This window comes from Mesoplodon densirostris, chromosome 17 (genome assembly GCF_025265405.1).
Source record: "Mesoplodon densirostris isolate mMesDen1 chromosome 17, mMesDen1 primary haplotype, whole genome shotgun sequence".
Classification (NCBI taxonomy): domain Eukaryota; kingdom Metazoa; phylum Chordata; class Mammalia; order Artiodactyla; family Ziphiidae; genus Mesoplodon; species Mesoplodon densirostris.
Window position 1 is genome coordinate 50,017,217 of NC_082677.1, and position 23,668 is coordinate 50,040,884.

Genomic DNA, 23,668 nt, shown 5'->3' on the forward strand with positions numbered 1-23,668 from the left:
CATTTAATGTTGTCCCAGAGGTCTCTGAGACTGTCCTCTGTTCTCTTCATGCTTTTTTCTTTCTTCTGCTCTGCAGTAGTTATTTCCACTATTTTATCTTCCACGTCTTATCCACTTATCCGTTCTTCTGCCTCAGTTATTCTGCTATTGATCCCATCTAGAGTATTTTTAATTTCATTTATTGTGTTTCTAATCGTTGCTTGATTCATCTTTAGTTCTTCTAGGTCCTTGTTAACTGTTTCTTGCATTTTGTCTATTCTATTTCCAAGATTTTGGATCATCTTTACTATCATTATTCTGAATTCTTTTTCAGGTAGACTGCCTATTTCTTCTTCATTTGTTAGGTTTGGTGGGTTTTTATCTTGCTCCTTCTCCTGCTGTGTGTTTTTCTGTCTTCTCATTTTGCTTATCTTACTGTGTTTGGGGTCTCCTTTTTGCAGGCTGCAGGTTTGTAGTTTCCATTTTTTTTGGTGTCTGTCCCCAGTGGCTAAGGGTGGTTCAGTGGGTTGCATAGCCTTCCTGGTGGAGGGGACTAGTGCCTGTGTTCTGGTGGATGAGGCTGGATCTTGTCTTTCTGGTGGGCAGGTCCACGTCTGGTGGTGTGTTTTGGGGTGTCTGTGGACTTTTTATGATTTTAGGCAGACTCTCTGCTAATGGGTGGCGTTGTGTTCCTGTCTTGCTAGTTGTTTGGCATATGGTGTCCAGCACTGTAGCTTGCTTGTCGTTGAGTGAAGCTGGGTGCTGGTGTTGAGATGGAGATCTCTGGAAGAGTTTCGCCGTTTGATATTATGTGGAGCTGGGAGGTGTCTTGTGGACCAGTGTCCTGAAGTTGGCTCTCCCACCTCAGAGGCACAGCACTGACTCCTGGCTGCAGCACCAAGAATCTTTCATCCACACGGCTCCTCAATTTGGGATGATTCATTGTCTATTCATGTATTCCACAGATTCAGGGTACATCAAGTTGTTTGTGGAGCTTTAATCCGCTGCTCCTGAGGCTGCTGGGAGATATTTCCCTTTCTCTTCTTTGTTGTCACAGCTCCCGGGTCTCAGCTTTGGATTTGGCCCCGCCTCTGCGTGTAGGTCACCGGAGGGCGTCTGTTCTTCGCTCAGACAGGACAGCGTTAAAGGAGCAGCCGCTTCGGGGACTCTGGCTCACTCAGGCCGTGGGGAGGGAGGGGCACGGAGTGCGGGGCGAGCCTGCCGCGGCAGAGGCCGGCATGATGTTGCACCAGCCCGAGGCGCGCCCCGAGCTCTCCCGGGGAAGCTGTCCCTGGATCCCGGGACCCTGGCAGTGATGGGTTGCACAGGCTCCCCGGAAGGGGGGCGTGGACAGTGACCTGCTCTCGCACACAGGCCTCTTGGAGGCGGCAGCAGCAGCCCCAGCGTCCCACGCCCGTCTCCGGGGTCCGCACCTTTAGCCGCAGCTCGCGCCCGTCTCTGGAGTTCCTTTAAGCGGCGCTCTTAATCCCCTCTCCTCGTGCACCAGGAAACCAAGAGGTAAGAAAAAGTCTCTTGCCTCTTCGGCAGGTCCAGACTTTTTCCCGGACTCCCTCCCGGCTAGCTGTGGCGCATTAGCCCCTTCAGGCTGTGTTCACGCCGCCAGCCCCAGTCCTCTCCCTGCGCTCTGACCGAAGCCCAAGCCTCAGCTCCCAACCCCGCCCGCCCCGACGGGCGAGCAGACAAGCCTCTCGGGCTGGTGAGTGCCGGTCGGCACCGATCCACTGTGCGGGAATCTCTCCGCTTTGCCCTCCGCACCCCTGTTGCTGTGCTCTCCTCCGTGACTCGGAAGCTTTCCCCCTGCGCCACCCGCAGTCTCCACCCGCGAAGGGGCTTCCTAGTGCGTGGAAACCTTTCCTCCTTCATGGCTCCCTCCCACTGGTGCAGGACCCGTCCCTATCCTTTTGTCTCTGTTTATTCTTTTTTCTTTTGCCCTATCCAGGTACATGGGGAGTTTCTTGCCTTTTGGGGGTCTGAGGTCTTCTGCCAGCGTTCAGCAGGTGTTCTGTAGGAGTTGTTCCACGTGTAGCTGTATTTCTGGTGTATCTGTGGGGAGGAAGGTGATCTCCGCGTCTTACTCTTCCGCCATCTTCCCCGGAAGTCATAATCCATGTTTTAAGAAGCCCTCCAGGTGATTCTTTTTTTTTTTTTAACATCTTTATTGGAGTATAATTGCTTTACAATGGTGTGTTAGTTTCTGCCGGATAACAAAGTGAATCAGCTATACGTATACATATATCCCCACATCCCCTCCCTCTTGCGTCTCCCTCCCACCCTCCCTATCCCACCCCTCTAGGTGGTCACAAAGCACCGAGCTGATCTCCCTGTGCCATGCAGCTGCTCTCTAACGTTAGAGGGGCCAGGCTCTACGTCACACCCTCAAGTGACCTCATCTGCTCCCATGACAACACTTATCCTAAGTGTGGGATGTTCTCAAACTGCTAGCTGATGTGGGTTCTCCTGAATTGGATTTAACCGCTTGACCCACCCTTATACGGAGAACCAGGAGGAATGCAAGAAAAAATTTATCACATTCTCGACTTTAGAGCAATTTTGACCTGTATGGTGCGAGACAGAAAGATTTGGGGGTAGACATAATGAGGGAGCATTTGTTTTTTCTGCTACTACCTGCATAGAGTTACGAAAAAATATTAAAAGAAAAGAAAAAAGAAAAAATATTTAGTCATTGGAAGCAGGTTTACTGCACCCACTCCCACCTCCTCAGCCAAGGGAAGATGACAGAGGGCTCCATGTGAGTTTGGGGATCTGAGAGTAGAGAAGCCATTGCCCTGCGATCTACCCATGGTTCCTCTAAGCTACCACGGAGAGGGAGAGGAGAGATGGAAGTGTGGGAAACAATGGGAGGTGGGCTTGGGCAGCGCCACAGTCCTTGTGAGCCCAGAAGGAAAGGGAGGTAGATGGGACCTTGAGAGCTGGTGGTCTCCAAAGGGTCCCATAGGCATGACCAGGGGATTTAGCCCCAGACGGCAGTGTGGCCTATGCCACAGAGGCCAGGTGGATTAGGGACACCTCAGCAGGTGCACTCTTTCATCCAGTGAGTGAGTTGTGTGTGCATGGAGTTGGGTAGAACACATAAACTGCTGGGTATTTGGGGAAACTCTGAGAGACTGGTAAGAGAGAAGTTTGGAGAGATGAATAGAGATCAGCACACTCACGTCCTTTTAGGGTGCTTAGATTTTATCTGGGTGGCAAATTAGGAATCACTCTGGTAGTGTCATGAAAGTACACATCCCTATGCTGCAGCCCCAGAGGTGATGACACAGCAGGTCCGAGCAAGGACCAGAAGGCTTCCCCTCTCAGGTGGCTCTGACACATCTTAGCCAAGAACCACCTTTTTAAGAAACACTTCTGTAAATGATGGGAAGCCTTTGGGGGATTTCCACAAACAAATAACAAAGAGTTGTGTTTTAGAGAGAACACTCTTTGGGTTTAAAGGCAGATACATTGAAGAGGATGATACTGGAAGCAGAGAGACCACTTAGGAGGCCTTCTCAGCTGTCAAAGTAAGAACCGATAAGGGCTCCAACCAGAGCAACAGTCAAGGGGAAGATCAAAGTCCCCAAACTTGGTGATTATATAGACTGGAGGATGAGAAGGAAAGCCCAGGTGACTCCTAGTTCTCCAGCGAGGATGGACCCAGTGAGATCTGGAGCACACAGAAGTCACTTTAGGGGGAAAGATGATGCATTCGGTGCCTAAGGACATCCAGGTGGAGGTAGCTAAGAGACAGCGGAACGTCTGAGCCTGAAGCTTGGGGTAGCAGAACAAGCCAAGCAGACACAGATCAAGGAGTCAGGGCCCGCGAGACCTACAAAGAGCCCCTGGTGAGAGGGCTCAGCGTGAGAAGAAGGAAGCCAAGGCGGAGCTCAGACAGCACCAGGTGAAGTGGGCTGGCTGAGGAAGAGGAGCCATGGGGGACACAGAGAAGCATGGTTAGAGGGGCTGGAGGAGAATCAGGACAGCCTGGTGTGATGGGGTCCAAAGGAAGGGTGTTTCAGGAGAGAGCACAACACTGGGATTAAGGGCATAGGTTCTGACTTTGGTCTGCCTCTGTGCTGGTCCCAGCTGCTCCAGCACTTACTAGTTGGGTGAGAGAGAGTAAATTATTTTTCACTCTCCGGGTCTCAGTTGCCTCAGTTGTAAAAATGGGCACACTGATGGGTACCCATCTCATAAGGTCTATTGTGATAGTGCAATAAGTTAACATAAAAAGCATTTAGACCACTACCTGCCACATATTATGTTCTTTTTTTAAACAGCTTTTTAAAAAGAGTCGTATATCAACTGAGGTACAGTTGACACACAAAAACCTGCACATATTTTATGTATGTAATTTGATGAGTTTGGACATATGCATACACACATGAAACTATCACCCCGATCAAGGTAACAGAAATATTCAGCACCTCCAAAAGTCTCCTTGTACCCTTTTGTGTGTGTGCGTGAAGAACATCTGACATGACATCATCGCTCAACCAATTTTTAAGTGTACACTACAGTTTTTTTTTTTTTTTTTTTTTTTTGCGGTACGCAGGCCTCTCACTGTTGTGGCCTCTCCCGTTGTGGAGCACAAGCTCCGGACGCGCAGGGTCAGTGGCCATGGCTCACGAGGCCAGCCGCTCCGTGACATGTGGGATCTTCCCGGACCAGGGAACGAACCTGTGTCCCCTGCATCGGCAGGCAGACTCTGAACCACTGCGCCACCAGGGAAGCCCTCAACCAGTTTTTAAGTGCACACTACAGTTTTGTTAACTAGAGGCACGACGTTGTACAGCACATCTCTAGGCTTAGGTGGGCCAGAGACCAGAGGCCAGAAAGAGCAGGGGTGTCTCCACTGAAGCCAGTTTAGTTAGATGATGACAACGCCACCCTGACAGCTGACACCTGGTGTCTCCTACCCAATCCCTTGAGATAGCGCCACCCCACCTCCCCACTCGGTACAGGAAGATGAGGGAGGGGGAGATCCTGGCACCAACTGAGATTTAACTTCTGACATTCAGCAGAATAAAGATTCAGTGAGAAAAGATATTCAGTTATAGAAATTTTACAGAAGATATGCTCCTTAAACACCTGTGTTTATGGATGGAGATGCATGCCTGCCCCAGAAATCATGAGAAACTCTGACAAACGTCCTGCTGAAATCACACAGTACTGTGCTGGTGTCTGTGGTATCACCCTGGCCCACACAGGGTGACAGCTTTCCATGAAGGAAGTGACAGGACTATGTGGCAGGCCTTTTCCCAAATCCAGCGCTGATCTAGACTAAATGCCCACCACCCCTCCATTTAATGAGCCAGGAAAGGCCTGTCAGGTCCTTATTTGGCTGAAGCAGTCCATCATCAAAAGCTCTTAAAATGTTCAGACACAAATAATCTCTTACAGGATGTTTTATGGTGCTTAAATAGCTAATGAAGTATTTAAGGGAATTTAATGTTCCTTTTTGAAGAAAATATCGATCCTTCCCACAGTCCCATGGGACTGACGGATGACAGAAGACAGAAATCAGGCTCTTGAACTTCTACAACACGTTGGCATTTCTGCCTCCTTATGGCCTCTAAATTGAATGGATAGATGGATTCTTCTTGCCAACAACACAGAACATAATTTAAGGTTAGGTTTGGGTTGAAAAAACCCAAACACCCACCACTTCGAAAACAACCCCTTCCATAGGCTCATGTGAGGCCGCTGATAGTAGAGTTCCAAGGGTCATCTAACGACATATGCTTCCTTGTCCCTCTTCCAGCAGCGCCGTTCCCTCCCCCACCCACCCCTGCCATGGGTTAGACAGCACAAAGCAATCAGTCTGGCTTATATTACCTAAGCTCCCTGCAGAAATGCCTTCCCTTAATTAAGATTTTTGTTTTCAGTCTTTATAGATAGTTTATACCAGGAATATCCATTTAAACAATGTTCCCGTGACTTCTGCAAGGCCAAATTTAGAGTTATTGCCTGTTAAGTTGTGAAATGCCTCTCATATGAAGACCCAGTTGATAAATTGCTTCTTGATTCAGGGCAGGAAAAAGTTCGTTCCTCAAAGATCTAGCCTGCATTCTGCTGTCAAACAATAAGAACTGTATTACCCAACTATCTCCCTTTTTGCCTTAGCTCCAGAAAGTAGAAATAATTATTGTGCCCTACTGCGGTAATTGGTTTATCTCACGGCCCTATGACATTGATTCCTCTGCTCTATTAATGTGTCTCTTGTCTAAGTTGTACATTGTGTTTGATTTTGCAAACAGCTTCAGGCTTTTCTGGAAATAGGTGGGGTATCATTTTAAAGAAATGCATGTTAATTTTACCAAGAATTGGTTTCCTTCAAAACTTTTACTTTTACGTTTTCTGTTTGATTAATTTTTGTTACTTTTCTTAGAACCTAAGTTCCCTGAGGGGAAAGACCACACCTAATCTGCTCACTGTTGCATCTTCAGTGCCTGGCTTGGTGCCTGAGGACCGATGGTATCTGTGTCAGTCAAGATAGACCAAGTTGTGCTGCAGTAACAAACAGCCTGAAAACCCCAGTGGCTTAAAAGAACAAAGGGTTTTTTCTTGCTCACACTATATATCCATCATAGAGGTTGGCTATATATAGCTCAGTCTACTTCATATCTGCTAGAAGATTGTCATGGCAGAGAGAAAAGAGATATGACAAACCACAAATCACTTCCTAGCACTTCTGCTTCCCTAGCCAGACCCCAGTCACATGGCCTGGAAGCGGGTGTGTACCCCTCCCAGGGAGGGGCACTACAAGGAGGACACCAAATACTTGGTGACCCATAATACCATCTGTTTATAATACTACCCTAGGAGCTGAGTCACCTGGACTTACAAATTACATGTTCTTAAATTAGTTAGGTGTTCTTTCAATTATTTCTTCCCATGTATCTTTAACCCTTGGTACATTTGAAATTGTTTGTTTTATAATAACCTGACTTCAAAGTATCTCACCATACCACTGACTTGGTTATACTTTGGTCAAATATAATTTATCATGCATAATATCTCCCTCCTATTAATAGCTCAGAAAGCCTGGAGACTTTTAACTTTTAACAGCATGTTAACTTTCCCAACACCAATATAATATCAGAGAACTTAGTTGACTGTTTCAGAACCTATGTCCTAATTTCCATCTTCTGTGATAGGGTAGACCAGATAACCTGAAACACTTTCACTTCAAAACATCTGAAAATCCTGGACAAAACGTAACAAACATTCTCTTCAAGGGATGCCTGGACTTGGAAGAAAATAAGAGAACTCCAAGGGGCGGAAAATGAAACTGAAACTGAAAACTGCAGCAGGAATCCAGAGAACCAAGAGTGCAGCAGTCAAGTGGGTTGACTCAACCCAGGGCTGAAGTTTCCAAGGCTTCATGGAAGCAGGAGACCCACCCCCCTCACATTGGGGAGTTACCACTGAGACCCCCTATAAAGCTAGACTTCCCAAAGGACCTCAGCCTCATAAAAGGTACACCCAGGGCTGCCAGATTTAGCAGAAAAATACAAGACATCCAGTTAAACTGGTGTTGTAGATGAACAATAACTAAACATTTAAAACAAGCATGTCCGGTGCAGTATTTGTGATACACTTATACTAGAAAATTATTTGTTGTTTACCTGAAATTCAGATTTAACTGGGAGCTCTATATTTCACCTGGTCACCCTAGGTACACGAGAAAAATTACTCAGCAGTATAGGAAGTCAACAAGAATACATGCGCATCTCCATATGGGCTATCAGTGGGGGGCAGTGGGGAGAGTATCCTCCCAAGAATTAAGTCATAGGCCTGCCCTTACATGGATTTATGATTCAACTTTTTATCCTACCTTCATGACCCTCACCTACCAGGCCAGAAATTAGTATAAGAAATGTTCAGACCATGATACCCCAGGACTCCCAATACAAGCAAATACAAACCCACTCTGGGTGGGGAGGGGTCACACCCTCAACTCAGGCCGCTGTGGAAGTTCACAGACTAAGCCTCACTAAAGATAAGCTCACAACCCCAAATTAAAAAACACAGGTGGGAGCAGGAGTGCTTGTGTACAGCAAGCAAGGTAGGCTTTTTCACTTGCCAGCTAGAAAAGTCCAAGGGCACAAAGTCTTGGAGACATATCCAGAGTGAGGGTCCTTCAAAGCTGACTTCTTCCCTGTGTTCCCTTAGGTGGGGCAAATCACAGTATCTATGACTTCAGAATATGATTCTCATATGGCCATTCATCACTACTGCTGAGAATAACAAAGCAAAACCAAAAAAAGCCAGTTCTAGTGACAGCAGGTTCAGCATTCTTTAATCCATTAAGCATAGACCTTCAGTGCTTTTAGTTCGCTTTTATCATAAGAACTGCTTGTTAACTAAAACTCAAGAAAAGTTCAAGCAGTCTGCTTTTATAGGCTTGGCTCCAGTGCTTCACTTCCCTGAAATCCCAATAGGCTGATCAACTGTCCCAATTTGCCTGAGATTTTCTGGGTTTAGCACTGGAAAAAAAAACAAGACAGCTGGTCACAGGAAGCATTCTTCATCCTAATTAAAGACAAATTAAGTAAATCTGTGAAGGTATTCCTCTTTATCCTCCTACCAGCAACATTCAGGCAAAATAAGCTAATAATTATTTCTTCAGGAAGTAGGTTATGCAGAGTGTAACTGCAGTATACATGTATTAACATGCATATATACATACTGACTCTTAAGCCTCCTTGAGCTTCAGTTTCCTTATCTGTAAAATACAAATCACTGTAGAACCCAAAGGTTTTGGCAAGGATTAATAAGATCATGTAGAACATATAGATAAAGCACTTAGCTTAATTCCTGGCACACAGTAAGCACCCAAGAAAGATAGCTATTTTTGATTATTAAGTTTCAGATTGCTGTAGCACTTAGATTTTATACTTCAGAAACATTTTAAATGCTTCTATTTTCCACACTTTTTGGTTTGAAGCAGTAGCTTTGCTGATATTGCTTGATTGTTCTCACCCAGCTTGTCAGAATCTATTGACAAATGCAAGTTATTTTCTCTTACAGTGTTGGAGACTTATCTGATTGTTCATCCTTTGACTTCCAAAATTCAAAAATCTTTATCAAGACAGGGGAAATAACAGTAATCTCAGTAACTATTTTCTTCACGTTTTAAAAAACTTGGACTTCCCTGGTGACACAGTGGTTAAGAATCCGCCTGCCAATGCAGGGGACAAGGGTTTGAGCCCTGGTCTGGGAAGATCCCACATGCCACAGAGCAACTAAGCTGGTGCACCACAACTACTGAGCCTGAGCTCTAGAGCCCGCAAGACACAACTACTGAGCCCTCATGCCACAACTACTGAAGCCCTCGAACCTAGAGCCCATGCTCCGCAACAAGAGAAGCCACTGCAATGAGAAGCCTGTGCACTGCAATGAAGAGTAGCCCCCGCTCGCCACAGCTAGAGAAAGCCCACGTGCAGCAATGAAGACCCAACGCAGCCAAAAATAATTAAATAAATTTATTTTTTAAAAAAAGAACTTGATGTTTATCTTGTCTGCCTATCTTTTTTTCCAAAATATAAAAGAAACAGTGAAAATAGCTTTCCCTTTTCCTCACCTCTTACCCTCAGTGACCCAAAATTAGCAGTTTTCATTTCTGACTGACTGATTTTCAAAGTATTCAAACTCTAAATAACCTTTAAATGGAGTGTATATTTTATGCCATTGTTTTACTGATAGAAAAGGAGCTAAAAATCTCTTTCCCCCATCCCCCAGCATTAGGCTGCATTGAGCATGTGCATATTAACAATCTTTTAAATTGCTATCACTTTGAACATATCATCCTCCCTCTGGTAGAGACATGACACTGAGTCATTTGGAGCTTGGAACGACTTGTGAAGGATTTGTCCCAAATCACCCATATAATCTTACTGGGTCTTGTTTGTGGCCAGAATATAGTTTAATGTGGTAACTATTTTGGATATTCCTGTCAAATAAGGTTTATCTTTGTTTGACATTAAAAGTCCCAGAAGGAATCAAGAGAGGTGACCTAAACCAGTGCCTCTCAGACTGTAATGTGCATACATAGCACATTTTGAGAAACTTGTTAAACACAGATTCTGAGTCTAGAGGTCTGGGCTATGGCCTGCAATTCTACGTTTCTAGTAAACTCCCAGGTGATGCCAATCTGTGGACCACACCGCAGCAGCCCGGGTCTAAGGCAGTGGTCCTCAGAGTGTGGTCATGGGACCAGCAGCATGGGCATCACCTGGGAACTTGTCAGAAATGCCAATTCTCCGGTCCCATCCTAGACTAGAAAAAGTCTGGGTTTGAGAAAGCCCTCCAGGTGACTCTGACACACAGAAAGTTTGAAAACCACTGCTCTAAACAAGTAATCTCCTTGCCTAAAGGGACCAGGTATTGCATTGTTTCCTGTGAGGAAGGGAACCGAGGCTGTCTAGGGGCGGAGACAACCAGGACAGACAAGCCAGTGCTCAGTTAGCTGCAGGAAAGGAGTTTGTAACGGATCTGCCTACGTTGGCGAGTGGGCTTTGGGAAGACAGGCCCTGCCAGGGACTGGCTGAAACCTCATCAAGTGGGTGCATTCTCTGCAGGCAAATATCCGGGGCTGGTGGGGGCCACTGACACAAGCTTTCAACATCAGGGAAGCCTGACATGGGTTAACCGAGCAGTGGTGGATCACCTGACAGTAGGAATAGGCATGTGCTTAAGGTATCTGCTAAGCAGGGACACCAAAAGGATGAGAAAAATTTTTTGAAAGAATTTGACATTTCCAAAAAAAGAGCATCAAAGTAGACCCAATGGGAAAATCACATTATGAGCCTCCTTTAAACTCATTTTACTGTTTGGCATGGCTTAGTGTAGTCTCTGGGGCCAGACTGCCTGTCTCAAAGTCCTGGCTGTACCATGTACCAGTTGTGTTGTCTTGGGCTAGTTACTTGTCTCTCACTGCCTCAGTTGCCTCATCTATAAAATGGGGATAATGATGTTTTGTGGAAATTAAACATTACTTTAATACAGCATATGTAAAACTTTTAGAATAGTGCATAATATACAGTAAGTGCTTCATCAATATTAATTTTTATTATAAGTTGGGGAAAGAGCAGAAGGGCCCTACATTTTTTTTTTTCAATGCTTGGGGTCTTCAAAGAATTCATTTGTTCCCCAATGGAGCCTGACACAACTTGTAAGAAATCAGACAAAAGTCAGAAATGCAAGGAGACAGAGACAGCATCTGGAGGGTTCTGTGGGTCCTGGGGAAAGACGCAGCAAAAGCAGGGTAGAATCAGAGGAACAGTGGGGCCCTGCACAAAGTCAGGCACGTATCAGGAACAGAAAAGCCTGAAATCCTGGAGTATAAGCCAGGACATTTGTGAGTGCTGACCACCCATGAGGGGGTAACAGCATCAGTAAGCCCCAGAACTTTAGGCTGGACCACTGGCTCACACCTTGGCTGCAAACAGAATCACCTGGGAGCCTTAAAAATTACTGAACCCCAAGAGACTGGTTCATTGGTCTGGGCATCAGATTTCTGAAATCTCCCTAAGTGAGTTTATTAAATAGCCAGGGTTGAGCATCTTACACTCCTTTATGCTTGTCAGCATTGATCCTGGAAGTTGTGATGGACCCAAACATAGGTAAATGAGAAACAAAATGGCTAGAAAAACACAATCCCTGTGTATTTATCTCCTCCTTCTCTCCTTCATAGTTATGCTCTGGGCTTACCTCCTTCCCCAGCCACTGCTAGTCTATATAGTGACTTTTGCGATTCAGAAAAATGTTTCCCTTCTTTAAGACACTGTGTTAATAACTGAGAAGGGTCTGAGGTGTCAGACCTACATGCAAGCTAACATGTTAGCCAGCCAGTTTCATGGATGGTGGCAGAAGACCATCCATGAAACTCCTGGGCCAGAGACAAAGGACTTTATTACTCACAGAAATAGCTGTAGCCAGAGTGTCTGCTTTTTCTTGCACCAATTCCCCAAGCTCTTTTTCTCACAACAATGCACAGAGGGCCAGGTGACATCTGCACATGCGTGGGCTTTGTTACAGGAGAAGACCCCTGAACTTAGGGAACCTAAACCTTTTATCATGACCAGTAAGCCTGCCTATCCTTTACTCCAGAGAAGTAATATTTCTACTTTCCATGGCTGTTTGCTCCATACATCCTTGAAAAGACAATCCGGAATAAACAGTCCATGCCTCTGCTAGCAAAATGTGAAGATACATGTGAGACCCATGAGGAACTATCTCCCAGCACACTTTCACTGTCAGAAAAATTGTTATAATATACTGATTTTATTAGAATTAAAAAAGTCATGTCCTCTCTTCTGCAATTATCATAATAAATATGCAAAACTACAATGCCTATGGTGTGAATGGAGCCCTCTTATGTATGGCATCATTGAACAGCTCACAACCTGTACAACTGTACCCTGGGGCATTGTATCTCAGCTCTTATTTTTTTATCTCACTCTCCTACTCTATCCTTATTGGTCCTTATGCAACCTTGCATTTGGACTTATTTTTTCAGTCATCTCATTCCTAATGATTTTCTATCTTCCACCCCAACTTTCCACTAATTATTTACCTTAAGACTTTGAGACTTTCAGACATGATTAGTCTCATACATTCGTGGGTCTAATCCTTATTATTAGCACATTGGAGCAACATAAGGTGCCTCCCAGACTGGGACTGATTCTACAGATTACCACTCAAAGATTACCACTAGCAAAATCCACACATAATGACTGAGTTCTACACAAATGACCTGTGCTAAGGAAGGGAGGAAAGGAGAGATTTCTAAGAGTTATGACAGGACCTCAGGACACAAGGATACTTCAGGGACATATGATAGTCCAAAGTAAGCTGCCAATTTCCCAGTTACCAGAACTCAGTTTTAACTTATTAGAACTACACTGAAAAGGTGTCCAAACAATGTGCTGTCACGTGTCTGTGTGTTGCAGCAACAGGAAGATGATCAATATGGAATTTCCAAAGAGGAACAAAGTAAAAAAGCAAACAAAGGCAAGATCTTACATTTGAGGAAGACCAAAGAGAAGTATCCATCGTGTGGAACAGGGATGTCTACCTTTCCCAAAGTCTTGGTAAATGTCCCTCAAATTTCTGCCACTGCTGACTCCAGTTTCACATTCAGCAAGCAACATCCCATTACTCATCTGACGTCCCAGCCACAGTGCCATAGGGAAGGACCCTACACAGTGAATACATCCAGTTTTGCAACGTAAAGGAACATCCAAAGTGTAAAATGACACACTGGCCTTCTGGTCCATGCCTCAGCCTCCTGTGAGGGGTGAGATCCCTCACCAGAAGAGCTCAGCACTCAGGGCTGGATCCAGCCCACTCACTCAGGTAACCCCATGGAGATATTTTCCCAGAGGGACCTGCTGGAGTGGCCAGCTTGCCTCTCTAAACTCTCCCTCTTTACTCCCTGATGGCAACTGATCCCACTGTCAGCTTTCATCCTTCCCCGAGGTGAGTTCCCGAACTGAAACTTGTCCCTGACATTCCAGAAGTCCATGGATGCAGAGCAATTCCAGAGCCTTTCAGGAAAGCCCCACTGTCCATTGTGGGATATACAGGTGGAATGTTACTCCCAGCACTAAAATGCGATTTCAGCTGGTCAAAAAACAGAACAAGGTAGGGACTTGGAACCACCATACTCACTTAGGGTCCAGATGTATGCACTCCCTCACACATTTGTTCACACAGCACCCAGAATGGGGCAGAGACTGCTGATAGGTACTGGAGCCTAACTTTGGTGGGTGCCTTGCTCCAAATTGCAAGCTACTTCCTTTCATGAAGAGATGAGAAGTGTGTTTTTCCTCTGAATAAAGTCAATTAGCCAACGGTCACCTCAGTTACCAGGTAAATTTAGAATGAAGTATGTATGACAAAAGGTGTTATCAAGTCCTCTGACTTGAGGACTAGTTATTGTTTATCTCGAGAACATGTATGCAATGCATAGTGTCTGCTTGGCTACAGAAGGGGGTGAGACTCTTTTCTGTCTTTGCAGTCTCTTTGGGGACTGCCTGTGAGGGGCATCACATTCTGGTTTAATGCTTATTCAATAATTAAAGTGTTTTCTTTCTCTGTTACCTCTGTGGAGCACATTTCAGGGTTGAGAGAAGATTTTGATTTTAGTTACATCTTCCCACCATCTTATTATTCTGTTGCAGGAAAATGGGATGAGAGAGGATGGTCATGTCCCAGGTCTCGGGTGAGTCCCTGGGATGGGGCCACCAAGTGAGGGTCCTTGGCTTTGTGCAGGAAAGAATTCAAAGGCAAGCCATAGTAAAGTGAAAGCAAGTTTCTTCAGGTAGATACACACTACATAGACAGAGTCTGGGCCATCTCAGAAGGAGAGAGGCAGCCCCAAAATATGGGGTGGTTAGTTTTTATGGGCTGGGTAATTTCATAGGCTAATGAGTAGGTGTATTATTCCAGCTATTTTGGGGAAGGGGTGGTGATTTTCCAGGAATTGGGCCACTGCCCACTTTCTGGCCTTTTATGGTCAGCCTTGGTACTGTCATGGCACCTGCGGGTGTGTTGTTTAGCACATGCTAATGTATTACAACGAGCGTATAATGAGGCTCAAGGTCTGCTGGAAGTCAAATCTCCTGCCATCTTGGGCCAAATCGGTTCTGACTGGTTTTTGTTTTACCCTCAGCAGTAATGGTTGTGCCCTGCCCCCTTCCCTCCTGTCTCACTTCCACATCCACAGTCCTTAGCACAGTGTTCTCCCACATACAGAAGATTCTTGTTGATTTTGACCATTCCTTTTCCCATTTTCCACACATCTGAGACCAAGACAAATTTTTTTTTTTTTAGTTGATGGAAAAAAGAATAACACTGATTCAAGGAATGAAACCAGTCAGAAAGTTTAAAAATCTTTGCAAACTAGATTCTGTTATGTTTGTTAAACTGCAGAAAAAGAAGAATGTTCTCTGTGAATTATAGAGGGAGGAAGGAAAGGAGCAGGGATAAGTAGAAATTCCAGAAGGCAGAACCCAAGTAGTCATATGGAAAATACCAAGTCTCAGAAAAATCAGAAGATGCCACATTCATTTTAAGTGTTTTTCTAAAATTTTGAGGAAATACTAAGATGTTGAAATGCATGGCTAATTCTGTATACTTTGAATGAATTGTGACAGACATTTCAACTGACAGTAATTTTTCTCATATTGAAACATGACAACAGTGAGTTTTACCTATTAGTTGTCATGCTGTTGCTACCCAGAGACTGTGTTTTATTGTGTAGTAAATGAAGAGGGTATAGAGCTCACCCAGCATGCCAACAGACAAGGCTGATGTGTTTGGGGCATAAAATGAAAAACCCAGGAATGTCTGATTGCATTGTGCTGTAAGTTAGTACCATGTCTTCACAGAGCAAAGACTAAAAGGCTAACAACATAAAGGTAATTTATGGAGAGCAAAGTAAGAATCTGGCCAAGTGTATCTAGCAGAGAATCTGGTGGACGCATGTGTCTGGGCACCAGGGAGGTGGGAGATTTCATGGGGCAAGGACAGCAGTTCTTCCACAGCCTGGACAGGCAGCTCTCAGCACCCATTCCTCAAGGTGTGCTGGAAGTCAAATCTTCTGCCATCTTGGGCCAAATCGGTTCTGCCCAAGTGAACACTGCTAACTTAACTTCCTGGGGACCCTGATAAAGAAAAGGGCTTAAATGGAAGACCCTATGGGATTCTGATCAATGTAAATTAACCAACTGGCATTCTGATTAACTCTCTGTTCTCAAATAACTTGGGTTAGTGTGAGTGAGCCCCCAAGACTCAAGTCAGTCATGGGTGCACTGATAAAAAAAAAGACCTGCAAAACTGATAACCAGTCCTGTGAATGTGCTCATGTACCAAGGTGAGTCCGTAGCTGATGTTTCCATGGGGCCCAGCCCCAGCTGTCACTTGATGTCTCTTTGTTCTCTCTCTCTCTCTCTCTCTCCCCCTGCTCTAATTTCATGAAGCGAGTTTTAGAACTCTAGTTTATCAACCATAAGGAAAATATGCAAACGGAGGACAAGGGGATAAAATCACTGAGACATCAGTGAAATATCCTGCTTAGTGGCCTATGCTGAACTGAATGGGGGCAGTCAAAGCCACATGTAAAATAAGAAAAGAATATGAAAAGTAAACAATGACAATTATTGGAAGAATATCGTCACACCTGAGAAGACAAGCCAAATAATGTATGGCACACCCATGGTCCCCCTCTGAAGACTAAGTGATCACACAGGTCCCACAAGACCCCAGCACCCCTGCCATGACTGACTGGCCAAGCAGTAGACACTGACCTAAGGAGAGAAATCTGGAGACTACCAGTGGTCTGGTGGTGGTTTGATCCAAAATTTCTACCAAAGTGAGATGGCATTGAGTAAACGTGAAGTTCTCTCTGTAGGTTCTGTGGTCTGCAGCTTTTTTTTTCTTTTTGTGAGTTAAAACTGTAATATGCAAGCATGGCTGACCATGTTAGCCCTCATTTTTTTTTTTTTTTTTTTTTTTTTTTGCAGTACGCGGGCCTCTCACTGTTGTGGCCTCTCCCGTTGCGGAGCACAGGCTCCGGACCCGCAGGCTCAATGGCCATGGCTCACGGGCCCAGCCGCTCTGCGGCATGTGGGATCTTCCCGGACCAGGGCACGAACCCGTGTCCCCTGCATCGGCAGGCGGACTCTCAACCACTGCGCCACCAGGGAAGCCCAGCCCTCATATTTTTGTATCCTGACCAGTACCTCTCACCTTAGCTAAGTTTGAGAACTACCTTAAGATCTGACCAGGGAGGCCCCATGGTCTCCAAGCCCAGGAGTCATCATTCTAGATCGGGGGACTGAAGGGATGGAAGAGCATCCACCATAGACAGAGTGATGCTGCAGTCAAGAGTCATGTCGCAACACTGGTGAGCTGTCTGACTCATGTGGGACTCATCATGAATAAACAGGAGGAAAACCAACAGCCTGAAAGAGAGGTACCAGATGAAGAAGTATTGGGAATGATCCCAGAAGAAACAGAAAAAAAAGATTATTTTTTTAATTTTAAAGTAATTTTCTCAAGGAGATTAACTTACAGTAGCCATAAAATAAGAAAATGATGCTATGTAAAATGTTAACCAGAGAACAATGAGTTCTTATAAAATAAAATAAAAAAAATTATTGCCAAAATAAGAAACTCATTAAAAGAGCTGAATAGCAGAAGGGCACAAATGAAGACTAAATTAGTGATTGGAAGACCAAGTCATGCAGTCCTATCAGAACATTAAACAGAAATGTAAAAATATGGAAATTACAAGAATCAAGTGGAGATATGTAGGATAAAGGCAAGAGAAACAATATCTACCTAATACATGTTCAGAAGGAGAATAGACAGGGAACTGAATCAAGAAAACAACAGAAGAAAATTTCCTGGAGCTGAAGAAAGACTTGATCATCTGAAAAAGAGTCTCTGGTGTGAAATGGGAATATCAAAAGGAAATAACTAGACTTTTGCTGCTGAAATGCTTAACCACATTTCTTTTGAGGTCCACAACAATTCTAGCTTCAAAAGAGGAGGAAGTACTTAGAATCTATTCTGCCTGGTAAATGTGCATACACAATTTCTGAAGGAATATTTTTTAAATGTCTACCAGATTTCTTCAAATAAGGCATCCATCCATTTTATTCTTCTTTTTGCCAACATCGGATGCAGAGCAATACAGCCTGTGGATAATCATTCAGCATTTACGAGTTAACTAAGAAATATTAACAAGCTATTTTGTGCTTATGAGAAAAGCTACAAACAATACTTTTCTTTGAGGTAGAGTGCTTTAGAGGATAAATTATAACCACCCTCAGCTTTCACAAATGGAAAAATGTTTTCACAAAAAATTATGCTGAGTCAATTATATTGAAGCAATGATTTTACAGCCACACATTCCTTCGCTATTTTAAAGTCCTCACTTCATAGGAACCTAATTCCTTCCTGAGCACTTTCAAAATTCCATCCAAAATGTAATAAGTTGGTAAAAAGTTCACATACACACACAGAGAGAGAACATATAAAGAACATATACACAAGGTAACCATTGACTCTGTGAGACATTCTCTTAAATATTGCTTTAAAACATTCTCTCTTGATGTCTTACTGAAGTTTTCACATTAAAATTTGGTTTTATCTTATTCTCTAGGGCCTGGGAAAAATGGAACCAGAATAATGGCAGATAGATAATGGCGTAAGCCTTGGAGATTTTGATGGCTGTTATTACTGTGGTGCTCTTTTAAGGAAATTAAATACACTTTGCCCCAAAGTTTTCTCCTTTACAAAATGTTCTTATGGTAAGTATGTTTCAATATCCCAAAGGAACTAACAAAGAACTAATCAGGGGAAGGAACCCTGGCTGCTACCACTGTGCTCTCTGATAAAACATAAGCGTTCCCCAAAAATGAAACTTAGTAATTACAGTCTGGAGATTGACTCATCAGACTACACAGGAAGGGCAAGGCAGAAAAAGGAAAACCAAAATTCAAATATGCAAAATCAGCTATTCTGGGCAAAGTTGACTGTATTAAATGGTTTTTCCTTTTTAGAAATAGTCTGCATTCTCACATTTCTCATTTGTTGTTTCAAATATTCCTGATTTACTCTGATAGCTCATGTTCACAAGCCATCCCGAATAGCTGGACCTGCTGTTGTCAAGAGAAACAGAAAGATCTGTTCATTGTATTCTACTTGCTGGCAGACCAGCACTCCACAGTAGTATAAAACCACAGACATTAAGGGGGCTTCCCTGGTGGTGCAGTGGTTGAGAGTCCGCCTGCTGATGCAGGGGACATGGGTTCGTGCCCTGGTCCGGGAAGATCCCACATGCCGCGGAGCGGCTGGGACCGTGAGCCATAGCCGCTGAGCCTGCGCGTCCAGAGCCTGTGCTCCGCAATGGGAGAGGCCACAACAGTGAGAGGCCCGCATACCGCAAAAAAAAAAAAAAAAAAACAAACCCACAGACATTAAAAAGAATACCTTCCTGACACATTTCCACTGGGAATAAAGAAGGATTAAATTTCATTCATGTGTTAGTATGATTGACTTATAGAAAGCATTGGGTTTACATTAATTCATTCAACAAAAATTTATTGAGTACCTATTATGTGTGAGACTCTGGATGTAGTGATCAATGGGGTATATCAGTTCCCTTCCTAAACAGAACTTCCCTATCTAATAAGGAATATAAAGAGGGAAACTTTGTGCCCTATAGGTACATGCAGGTGAATGTGTTGACCTAAACTTGGCATGTTTTGGAGGCCTCCTAGATGTAACCTCCACACTTAGATAGGGGTTTCTCGACTTCAATACCATTAACATTTTGGACCAATTAATTTGTTGTTGTAGGGGGCTGTTCTCTACATTGTAGGATGTTTAGCAGCATCCCTGGGCCCTACCCACTAGATGCCACAACTTGCGTGAATGTCTCCAGACAACTTGGGGGACAACTCATCTCTGGCTAAGAACCACTGTCTTAGATGGAAGATGAGGAGAAGAAGGTTGTGGGGTGAGGGGAGAAGAAAGAAGTATGATGTGGGGAGAAGACACAAGAAGTGGGAGGGAATCACTGGTACAAAGGTCCCTAAGGCATGAAGATCTTGGCCCCTTGGGTGGCCCAATGTGAGAATGAAGAGAGAACTCAGGTCCGATCCTAAGGGCCCGTGTAAGGCATATTAGCAGGTTGGAGTTTGTATTGTCTATTACTGTGTAACAAATTACCCTCAAGCCTTTTCCCCTTACAAGAACAAACCTTTATCATCTTAACAGTTTCTGAGGGTCAGGATTCCTGGAGCAGCTTAGCTGGGAGGCATAGCTTTGGGTCTCTCAGGAGGTTGCAGTTAAGTTGCCAGCTAGGTCTCTGAAGACTGGGTTTGCTATGGAAAGATGCTCACCCAAACCCACCATTAGCAGGAGGCTTCAGTTCCGCCCCACGTGGGCCTTCATGGGGCTGCTCTCTACACTGCTTCCCCTCCAGACAGTGATGGAAGATAAAATTTGCTTTTAAAAATAATCTGGCTTCTACTTAGAGCTAGGATCAAGGAGGCAACTGGAAGCCATCAATTGTTTTTGATTAGAGAGGTGCCAGTCAATCTACAATTTATCATTTAAGCCCCTAGATAGTTAGAAAGTGATTCTAATTACAGAGGGCTTTAGTCTTTAAATCGGTCACAGTTCCATAAAAACACAAAGTAATTAAGCAAGCAAATAATTGAACTAACGGCATCTTCGAATTCAATAGTGACAAAAAGTGAGAGCCCAGAGTCACTACGTGACAGCACCTCCATCAAAGCTCATCAGACTTGATAAAGCTCATCATCACTTGATAAAGTTTTTCCATGGTGAGACGGTTGAAGCCAGCATAGCCCATTCTTCACTTTCATGTAGAAGTGGTCTTAGGAGTCTCTAAATATCTAAGTAAGCTGAAAACTCCAGGACTCCCAACTGAGATAATTCTTAGAGAGTTCTATTTTGAGTGTTTTTCAAACTAGATGTCTGTTTCCTTTCAACTCGATGAGATTACTCTTAACACCAACTGATGTAAACTATCTAGCAATAAATCACAAAATCTTATAGTACGATTGTTCTTACTTGCTGGAGTCTATCCAAATGGCCCCAAATACCCAACTTGCTCCCTATTCCCAAATATTCATTTTACTTTTGGATACAGAAATTCACCCGTCCACTGGAACCTGGGTTTGGAGTCCACTGATCTAAAACAGATTGTCTGAAATGGTACCCTGTTGCCCACAACCACTGTGGGTGCCAATCCTGAGCCTGGCTCTGGGTTTCCCCAATCTGGACCATGGTTGGGAAGCCCACCTCAGGCCACAGTTGGCTTAAGAAGAGAATCCAAACATCTCCCAGCGTCATCCTTTCAAGTCCCTCTTTCTTGTATCATTCAACTAGGTACAATCAGACCCCCTTCTTTTGACTTTTCTACTACTTAGGATAACCAAAAAGTACCTCCACCCCCAGTCTGCTGCCGGTCACTTATCCCTCTGACTGGTACCCCCAGCCTTCTTTTTTTTTTTTTTTTTTCTTTGCGGTACGCGGGCCTCTCACTGTTGTGGCCTCTCCTGTTGCGGAGCACAGGCTCCGGATGCGCAGGCTCAGCGGCCATGGCTCACGGGCCCAGCCGCTCCGTGGCATGTGGGATCCTCCCGGACCAGGGCACGAACCCATGTCCCCTGCATCGGCAGGCGGACTCTCAACCGCTGAGCCACCAGGGAAGCCCCCCACCCTCCAAGCCTTCTTTATGCACAAACAACCGCCCTGCCTTCACTCCCCAAAGCATGGCTGACACTAGGTTGTAGTATGTAACAAACTTTCCTGAGCATGACAAACAATTATTATATTGTAAAGAAAAACTTCAAAGTAGATATTTGATTCCACGGCTCCTTAAATCTGTCTGCCTAAGTCCTTCCACGTGGGGATCCCCACTGACCACCTCCTCACCTCCAGCCTCACCCCTCACCTGTGTGTAGTTCTGACTTATAACCAGGGTATCACCCCCAACAATCCACAGGGATTCCCACTGACCCTGCCCTTGACCCTGTCTCCAGAGCCCCAGACTCTTTCTTCACAGGCTCCAACCAAGAGAAGCAAACCACCTAACCTCTTCTCCTAGAGGTACTGTCTGACCACAAGAAAGACAGCCTTTTGCATTTTTATGCAGAGCCATTTAGTTTCTCTTTGTCTCAAACTCTCCCTTCTATAACAGGATGGGGGTAGAGCCACAAGGCTCCTGGAGACTTCCTCTAAAATTAAAATACAAACCCCCTCAAAGAAGAATTCCGCCACTACACCTGGAACAACAAGCTCAAATTTTAAATAACCTGATTGTTGGTACCCACTGTAAGTACAAACCAATTGGCCAGGACTAGACAGCCCAAGGGCAATCACAGTTCCCTAGAGGACCAGAGCTGGGTTCAGACTAGCCAACCCACAGTGACTGATTATAAACAAAAAGGCTTGGACAAGCTGTGTTGAAGCCCACTTGGGCAATAGTAGGGCGGCAGGCAATAGATCCCAGAAGCCAGGCAGAGGACCAGGAAACACAGATCTGCATATACTGAAAAACGTAGTTCAGGAACAAATCAAGGAACACCTGAGAAGTGTGATTAATGTCCAATGCCCTTCTAAGTTCTTAATCGCAAGCTACCAGGAACTTCTGGTACTTTTGTCCCTTGACAATGGTGACTAGCAGATGTGAAATGGAAGGGAAAAATGAGAGTGTACCTTAAATACCGTACATGCTGTATTTTACTTAACCAAGCCACTATTGGGGGGGAGGCATTTGATTTTTTCCAATTTTTAATATTGTAAGTCTATGAATTTTATTTTATTTCATTTGCTAATTTTTTCCCATAAAGCCATGTCTATTTCCTTAGGATAAATTTTTAGAAGTAGAATACCTAGATAAAAGAGTGTGAATATTTTTCTGATTTTGACATATGGCATCTAGGCACAAGATGCAAGCCTAGCTTTTTGGTTTTTTTTAAAATTTATTTTATTTACTTTATTTTTGGCTGTGTTGGGTCTTTGTTGCTGCACGCCAGCTTTCTCTAGCTGCGGTGAGCGGGGGCTACTCTTTGTTGTGGTGTGCGGGCTTCTCATGGTGGTGGCTTCTCTTGTTGTGGAGCACAGGCTCTAGGTGCACAGGCTCAGTAGTTGTGGCGCACGAGCTTAGTTGCTCCGCGGCATGTGGGATCTTCCTGGACCAGGGCTTGAACCTATGTCCCCTGCATTTGCAGGCAGATTCTGAACCACTGTGCCACCAGGGAAGCCCACAAGACGCAAGCCTAGTTTTGCCCTCAATGTACTTTTCTGATATCTGTGAGGAATCATATGATCATTGCTCCTGTACTTCTTAGGTTTATTTATTTAGTTTACTGGTAAGTTAAACAACTCATGGCAGAGGAAGTTGAAGTAAGTTTAGCTGGGAGGTGTTGAAATGGTGGAAACTTTCATGTTAGAACAAAGTGAAAGAGAGTGAGTTTGAGAGAAGAGAGGAGTATAAAGACAGTCAGCAACCAAATTTCTCCCCACTTCACTCCTGAGACAGACCTCCTCTTTAGAACAACATGACGCTCAAGGTATTGTTTCCTTTTATGTGGCTTATTTAAACTGGTTTTTCTAGCTTTCCTTTCCTTCTCGATTTCCTCAGTTGCTCTCTCCTTTTAAGAGCTACCTGCTTCTACTTTAAAAATGTGATTTTAATATTTCTCATAGCCTCTGGGTGGTCTATTTAACTGTATTTTGCTTTTTATCAACGTTTTATCAAGAATAGACATAATTCTCTGGTATAAAATCAGGAAGAAAACAAATCATTATAAGTTCATAGAATTTTAACCTTCTAGTTTGGCATGTATCCATTATGGCATTGCCAGATTGCTTGTCTAATTATCTGTCTACTGTCCTTAGTCCCCTGGAGAAGATAAGTCTTTTGTGGTGGGAGCCATAACATCTTGGTTTGGTATTCTAGAGTGCTTAGCACAGGGCAGACACATAACAAGAACTCCTGAAATATTTATTAAATAACTGCATATTTCACCTTAATTTTTACATTAATCATAGTATTTTACTAAGAACAGATGTTAATGCCAGGAGAAAATAAAAAAGACCAAAAAGGGGCTTC

General features: G+C 44.2%; 1 protein-coding gene across 1 annotated transcript in view; it reads left to right on the forward strand.

Moving 5' to 3' along the window:
- Positions 1–23,668, forward strand: part of ACOD1 (aconitate decarboxylase 1) — a 60,903-nt gene that overhangs the window by 29,568 nt on the left and 7,667 nt on the right. Inside the window, exons 3-5 of the mRNA XM_060079778.1 lie at positions 6,389–6,474; positions 7,239–7,344; positions 12,957–13,097. Of these exons, the coding sequence (XP_059935761.1) occupies positions 6,389–6,474; positions 7,239–7,344; positions 12,957–13,097 (333 nt within the window). The remainder of the gene's footprint in view (positions 1–6,388; positions 6,475–7,238; positions 7,345–12,956; positions 13,098–23,668) is intronic.